At 34.7% G+C, this 7670-nt stretch overlaps 1 protein-coding gene across 1 annotated transcript; it reads right to left on the bottom strand.

Annotated features, from left to right (window-relative positions):
* Positions 1-6721: 6721 nt before the first annotated feature.
* LOC126738538 (elongation factor 1-beta'-like) lies at positions 6722-7615 on the bottom strand. Its single transcript, XM_050443912.1, has 2 exons — positions 7444-7615; positions 6722-7356 (listed from the first exon to the last, which is right to left on the bottom strand). The coding sequence occupies exons 1-2, from the start codon at positions 7521-7523 to the stop codon at positions 6789-6791; spliced, it is 648 nt and encodes a 215-aa protein (XP_050299869.1). The 5' UTR covers positions 7524-7615; the 3' UTR covers positions 6722-6788.
* Between the last annotated feature and the right edge of the window lie 55 nt (positions 7616-7670).

The raw sequence follows: 7670 nt of genomic DNA, 5'->3' as shown, positions 1-7670 counted from the left end.
TAACGTCATTAATGCGCAGGACGTTCCCGTTTTCCCTTATTTTTATTGATTTTCAACCCCTTTTGTCATGTAGTTCAAGGGCAAGAGAAACAGATAGATGATATTTTTTAATTGCTTCATAATTTACCTAGTAGAAACTATTGTAATGGCCTTTGCCGTGACATGGCTCAGACCATGGAAAATCTTGGCAAAAAGGCTACAGCTAAGGTAGCTAAGCTATATTTCTATTCATCTAAAGCATTATACATGATTGACCATTCTTTACTGCTGGACATTCTGAGACGGTATGGCATTGGGGATGCAGGAGGGCACACTCTGCCTCACCAACATTTTCTCACCCTAAATTATAAGGAAAGGTGTGCCTCCGTGCTCTTTTTCCCTTTTGATATGGTTTGTCAATTTTCTCGACGAGACAATAATAGTAGCTAGGAAATATATGGCAGATCCCTCACAGAGCCGTTCAACTGCGCATGAGGACCTAGTATCTACATAGTAAGTTGTCTTTAAGGTCCAGTATTTAAAGGTCTATAATTTTTCCAGAATCATTGCCGTTTGTGGTCCAGTGGGCAGTCAATCCAATTATAAATCTCTATTCCAGATTAACTAGTTTGTGCAGATTAATTAAAATATTGCAGTGTTGTGGAGGGATAGAGTGTTCTGAGGTATCTCTTTGCGCCTATTTTACTTCAGACTGCATACATTGCGGTATCTGTTTCTGGGGATCAGCAGTAAGCTCTAGATATATTTAGAATGCAAAAGCGTTGTTTTTTAGGCCAGACCTACTCATTATATGGCCATCGGGCCTTGTATTGAATGCTAATCATTATTAATTTAATATAACATAAGTTATGTTAGAAGTTTAGAATATTTATTTTAAATTTTATTACTTTTTGTTTGTATATCGCGATTGCCTCTGTATTTTTTTCTGCAGATCACCAAGCATTCTACATGAATAGATAGGGAAAGTTTGTTTCCAAGAAAAACTTTCATAAATTTAAAGAACTTTGTCTAAAAAATTAATAAAAAAAGACAACCTTGGTACACTAAAGAACTGCGACAATTTCGCGTTAAAATCTTAAATCGTTGCATTAGAGACTCTATTAAAATGGCAAAAAACTTATATTACTCAATAAGAATTGAATAATCATGCAATAAGTCTAAGGAGACTTGCAAAATTGTTAACATGTGAGGTGATGTAGGGTGTAATCATGTTTCTAAGACGTTAACAGCTGAGTCCCTTGATACTTTTTATCTACGTATTTCCGTGTGCCTCTCTGAGAACTTACCCCAATCTAATGTCGATGCCAGGCCCTTATCTTACTCACATTCAGGTCCTTCAATTGTAATCAATGTTTTTTTTTTCATCTGGATCTTTTCCTCCCTTAAAGAATCTTATTCCATTGTACAAGGGGGTGACTACAAAAGTCAATCAAATTTTAGGCGAACATTTCTTCTTCCAACTTTTGGCAAATTGATTAAGGGACTGGTTAAAACTTGTGGCACAGACAATGGCGACAATACTATTTTTAACCTTTTGGAGAGTCTCTACTTAAAGTTAAAGCCTGGTGAATGTGCAGCGATAGTTTTCTGTGACTTATCCAAAGCTTTTGATTGTTGTTGTGGATGGATTGATTGTTGAGTCACAGAATTCTGGCACAGAAACTCAAGATCTATTGTTTCAAGGGAGTTGCACTTAACTGGTTTCAATACTACCTTTCAGAACATGGAGAGAGCTCTTTGGTAACAATAAGTCGTAGTAGGCAGCCCGTTGATGCTAGTGGCCCCAAGGCTCTGTGCTTGGTGGCCCATTTTGTTCTTGTTATACGTCATGATCTGCCTCTGGTTCCTGTTTCTAGAAAATTTACACTTTTTGCTAATGATACTACTATACTGATGGCCTGATACTGATCCTGAAAGGATGAGAATTGGTATTGACAGGAATCTGACTCTTGTTAGGTTTTGGTGTGATTCCAACAAATCAGGTTTTAACATTTCTAAAACTCAATTTTAGAGGCAATACAATATCAGTTTGGCTGTCCCAACCAAATTTTTGGGTATGATGATTGATAAGCTTTTAAAATTTGAAGACTATATCTCATGGTTGCAAAAAACATTGTCCTCCAACTGTTATTCTTTTAAAGTAATTGCTACTTCCCTTGACTTTGTTGTGGTCCAGAATGTTTACTATGTTGAATCCCGTTTTAGGTATGGAATTGTCTCCTGGGGCGTTTGTTCCTAGAATCTGTTGTTATTAGTACAGAAGAAGGCAATATGTGAGTGTGTGCCTCATTTCACACTTCTTGCAGAGATCGTTTTTTAAGGCATCTCTTCCTAACCTTACCCTTCATATTTTTACTGAAAGCAACTTTTTTTTACGTATTTTTTACAAAAAACAAGCACATACTTTCTCTGGCACTTTCTACTTGAACTGAGAAGGGCCTCTTTTATAAATTAGTGGCAAGAAGCTTTATAATCATTTCCCTCTTAATTTGAGAAATACTAAAAGTGCCCTAAAGTTCAGAAGAAAAAGACATTTTTGCTAAGTGAAGCTTTTTACATGTTGAGTACTTCACTCCAGACACTAAGTCATATCGTCGGCAAATTCACAGAGTGGCAAATATAAAAAAAAGTGATTTTTGGCTTATATCGTTATTCGATAGAAGTGGGAACACCGAACAATCTCTCAAAGTGACGAATCTTTATTCTGTCCCCTTGATAAGTTAATCGATATTTAAGTTTAGGCGTATGTAACAAAATACCAAATAACATTTTTTCAAACAGGCTAATATCATATTCGCCTCTTTGAAAACACTTTTTAAGTTACCGGCTGTGGGCGAATATGGCATTCGCCAGTTTACGAACTAAATTGGCGAGTGTTTTAACCTCAAAAAAGGTTAGTGTGTTCCATAGAGAAATGAATATTAAATTATACATACTTTTAATTACTCTATGGTGTGTTCTGTGTCTTCTTACTGTAAACATCCTTTTTCAAAAAAAAAAATGGATGCATTAGTGTTGTGGGATGATGGAGATAAGAACGTGGTGGATTTTAAAGAACTAAAGTGTGCGGATAAAACAAAAAGTGTTCTTGATATCGGTTGCAGAGTAAAAAATGAAATATAAAGCAAAATGGTATTATGGAAAAATTATCGCTACTGAAGAGCATGGCAGTGTTTTGGAGGAATCAACAGATGAGTTTAAGATATTACTATAATTTGTCTATTATTATACTGTTTCTCATTCTTTTCAAGAAACTGTTTCTTCTGATAATAGTTGGGATGATACTGACAATCTTCCACTATCTAACGTAAAAGAACTTTTGTTTAAAGATTTGAAAATCTCCAAACTAAATGACGAATCCGAAGGTTCCAAAATTTGCCTAATACCAAAAAGCGAAGAACATGGTACTGTTCTCGAGATATTAGCAGGTAAGTTTTAAAACTATCCTAATATTTTATCATAATAAGTATATACAGTTTTCTTTTTCTTTTCTAGGAGATTTTGCTTTGGATAATAATCTTCCTTTTTCAAAGTCAAAAGAAATTTTAGGTAAAACTTTGGAAGACCCTCAAATTGTTAAAGATCCTCAGGTATCGTACAAAAAAAAAGTTAATATAATTTCTGATATAATAATATGCACTGTGGAACCAAAAACAGGTACTTGTTTAGTCTTTTATTTCACGCCCTCTTTTTTGTTTATTTTTTTTCAGGTGTACTAGTAGAAGATACAAAGATGGATTGCTCTGATGACATTATTCTTGATTCCGTAAATTGCGAATTTGAACAGTGCACCTTACAAGGTACACAATTTTGCGGTTGTGGTTACTTCCTTTGTATGCAGCACTATTATGGGAAGACTGATTGTAAAATTCACGAAGTGGTTGACAGCAATAATTGCCTTACAAAATAAGTAAAACAAATAAAGTACGACAAAACAAAAAAAAGGCAAGATTAAATTCGCTGAGTTTTCAAAGTCTGATTTTAACGGCAATGTTCAACAACACTGCGAAGTTTGTGGATGTCTGGAAGAAGTTTGGGCGGCTTGCCATAGGTGTAATATTTTTCTTTGTTGGCCTCATTTTGACCAAAATTTAGACTGCATAAACCACAAAAGCAGACAAGAAAGCAAGGTTAACGAAGAGACTGTTCTGAATCCTGCAGATTTTAAAGTTGAGGGCAGTCCAATTGAAATACCTCGTCAGAGAAAACGAAGTAAAGTAAAATATTTAAAAGAAAACAAATTTAGAAAAACAACTGGGCTACCATTTGTAATTCCAAATACAATGAATATCGCTCCTCCAAAATTGCTTAAAGAAGCCTGTAAAAGTGATTATTGTAAGAGATTTGGAAGAAAATGTCACTTATTTACGAATGATCAGCGACAAGAAATATTTACGGAGTTTCAAAGGCAATATTTGTGCAGTTTAATTGAAACTGGTGTTCCTAAGTTCCAAAAAATTTACTCTAGGAAAAGACACAGAAACGACTGGTATTTGCCGTTCTTTGGGGAGAAAATTCAGGTTTGTAAGGTTTTATTTCTACATACATTTTGTATTTCGGAAAAGTTTATGAGGACTTGTATAATGAAGAAAAAGAATACAGGTGTTATAGAGAAGGAAAGAAGAGGTGGAAGAACATGCAAAATGAAAGAACGCGACAGTAAACTTAAAAATGATATTGAAAATCACATAAACATGTTTCCAATGGTAGAATCTCATTTTTGTCGCGCAGATTCTTCACAAGAATATTTGTCACCTCTACTTTCAGTTTCAAAAATGCATGGAATGTATTTAGAAGCTCAGAAAGACGATGATCCTGCTAGTATTTTCACGTATCGAAAAGTATTCAATAAACTCAATCTATCAGTGCATAGACCAAAAAAGGACCAATGTACCATTTGTAATACATACTACACTGCTGACGAAGTAAAAAAGAGGAGCTTATTGGAGAGTTTTAAAAAACACCAAAGTGAAAAGCAGAAAGTAAGAGAAATGAAGCAAGATAGTAAGCAGAAAGCAATTGAAAACAACAAACATATCAGTGCTGTTTTTGATCTACAGCAGGTCATACATCTTCCTATTTCTAAAGAGAGTGCACTCTTTTACAAGCAACGCCTAAGTTTTTATAACTTCACAATTTATGATCTAGCGTCAAAAGACTGTTATTGCTATACCTGGGATGAAACTCAAAGTAAAAGAGGTGCATCAGAAATAGCATCATGCATTTACAGATTTTTACAAGTTTGTGACAATAAAGGAGCTGAAACAGTCGATTTTTTTTCAGATGGGTGTTTTGGACAAAACAAAAACTCAGTTTTACCAGCAACGTGCTTGTATTTTTTAAAAAGTAGCAAAAACATTAAAAGCGTTCATCATTATTTTTTTGAAACTTGCCACGGCCAAAGTGAGGGAGATTCGGCCCACAGTGCCATCAATAGAGCCATAAAAGTAGCTGGAGATTTATTTTTACCAAGTCAAATTATACCAATTATAAAATTAGCAAGGCGTAAACATCCGTACATTGTGGTCGAAATGAATTTTTATGACTTTCTTGATTTTAAGAAATTGTCTCAGGATTTGCGAATACTTAGATCTCAAGCTGATGATTCACTTGGGAAAGTTGTTATAAACTGGACCAACATTTTTGTAACAATGGTGAACAAGTCAGAACTAAGCCAAATATCTTTTGAAAAATAGCCACAAAATGTCAACTTATTTAAATTACATATAGCTAGACTAAATAAAGGTCGTCAGAAGATTCCCGAAAAAAAATATAAATCCTTATCCTTATGTGAGGGCGAAAATCCTATCATACGTGGCGTCGAATATACGGATTTTTTTAAAAATCTGCCCCATTAAGATTTCTCTTACATACCCAACTAAAATAATGTTTTGGTAATTTTTGTTTAGGGTTTATATTTCCTATTTTTTGTTTAAGAGTGGTATTTTTTTCGATAATTACCTACTTTGTTGTTTAGTTTTAGCATGTTTAAGAATACTGTTATGATATTTTTTGTAAGGCGAATGTCAATACGGCAATAAAGTTTGTACTTCAAAAAGGCGAATGTTGTTTTTTTGTGTGTTACAATTGTAAAAGTCTCGTTTTGCCCCTAGGTATGCAAAATAATCCCACCCCTACAATCCCCAATTAAAACTTGAGGTTAATATTCGAAGTAATGTAAAAAATACAATGATTTGAATAATCCCATAAACTTTAGACGCCATTTTTTGAAAACATAAGAAACTGATATTCGCCACTTCGTGAATTTGCCGACGATATTCATTTTATATATTTGTATTATAATTATTTTGATCACTGACTAGTTTTTGTATGTTTATTTCAAGACTTTTGTACCTTTACAATGTTATAGGACTTTAGAATATTTTCTCTATTTTTATGTAGTTTTCTTTTTACATCTTTGTGAACAACTTTTAAGTTCATGGCAGTAGAGATTTTTGAATTTGAATAAGAAAAATAAAAATTTCATTGTGTGCCAAAAATTTGCATGATGTTACTTTGCCATTCTAAATACTATGTTGTTGACAAATAAAGCATAACATTATTGAGCTCAAAAGTAAATAACCAGGAGGCCCAGAATAAAAGAAATACTTCTTTGCTCTTTAAGCAAAATGCAATCTCCTGGGCCACCCTGTATGTCTATTCTGTATCAAAATTATGTGGCACTAAGCATTACAATACAGGATTAATAAAAAAATCTCTGTTCAGTTGCACTCAATATAATTAAACACAAAAAAAAATGTTTCACTTAATTCATCAATAACAGGCACTTAAATTTTGTTAAAAGCAGCCACATCCACACTCTGAACGAAATCTTCAAAGTCCTGAATCTTTTCAGTAAGCTCATCAATTGAAACCTTGGCATCTTCGACAACTGACATAATTTGTAATTTATTTATTCCATATCCAACTGGCACCAGTTTAGATGCTCCCCAAACAAGACCGTCCATCTCAATTGACCTCACTAGCTTCTCCATTTCTTTCATGTCAGTCTCATCATCCCAAGGTTTAACGTCCAACACAACACTGGACTTGGCAATCAGTTCAGGTTTCTTGGATTTTTTGGCAGCATAAGCAGCGAGACGTTCTTCACGGATTTTCGCTGCTTCTGCATCTTCTTCATCATCTGAACCAAAGAGATCTACGTCATCATCGTCATCGGCTGCGGGAGCTGTTGTGGTGGTGCCGGCCTTTAGTGGCGAAGCACCGAATTTCTTTAGATCATCGCCACTGAACGACTTAATGTGGTTGTACCAACGGAGGGCGTGTGGTTGGTTGGATGATGGGGCCTTGGCTAGCTGATTTAGTGCATCTACATCGGCCTGGGATGGTTGGAATCTAGAAAAATATGAAGGGTTTTAATTAAAACGGGCCACATGGGCTAGGCAACCTAACCTTAAATATATAGGTTATTTAAGTGCTCACCCGCTAATATAACTTTTGTCTTCGAGGAACTTGTTTAATTCGTTTACACCCTTTTCGGTTTTAAGGTCGCCAAATGCCATTTTGTTTTTTTTTATTAAGTTGAAAAATGGAAAGGGATAATATAAGCGGCACTACCCCAACAGCTGGATGCCAAAAGAAGAGAAAATACTTAAACGTTAAACGTCAAAGTTGTCATCTGACGTTATTCGACATAGACAGTCAGTGGC

The sequence above is a fragment of the Anthonomus grandis genome, chromosome 1, assembly GCF_022605725.1.
Source record: "Anthonomus grandis grandis chromosome 1, icAntGran1.3, whole genome shotgun sequence".
Taxonomy (NCBI): Eukaryota; Metazoa; Arthropoda; class Insecta; order Coleoptera; family Curculionidae; genus Anthonomus; species Anthonomus grandis.
This window is presented reverse-complemented; position numbering and strand designations above follow the sequence as displayed.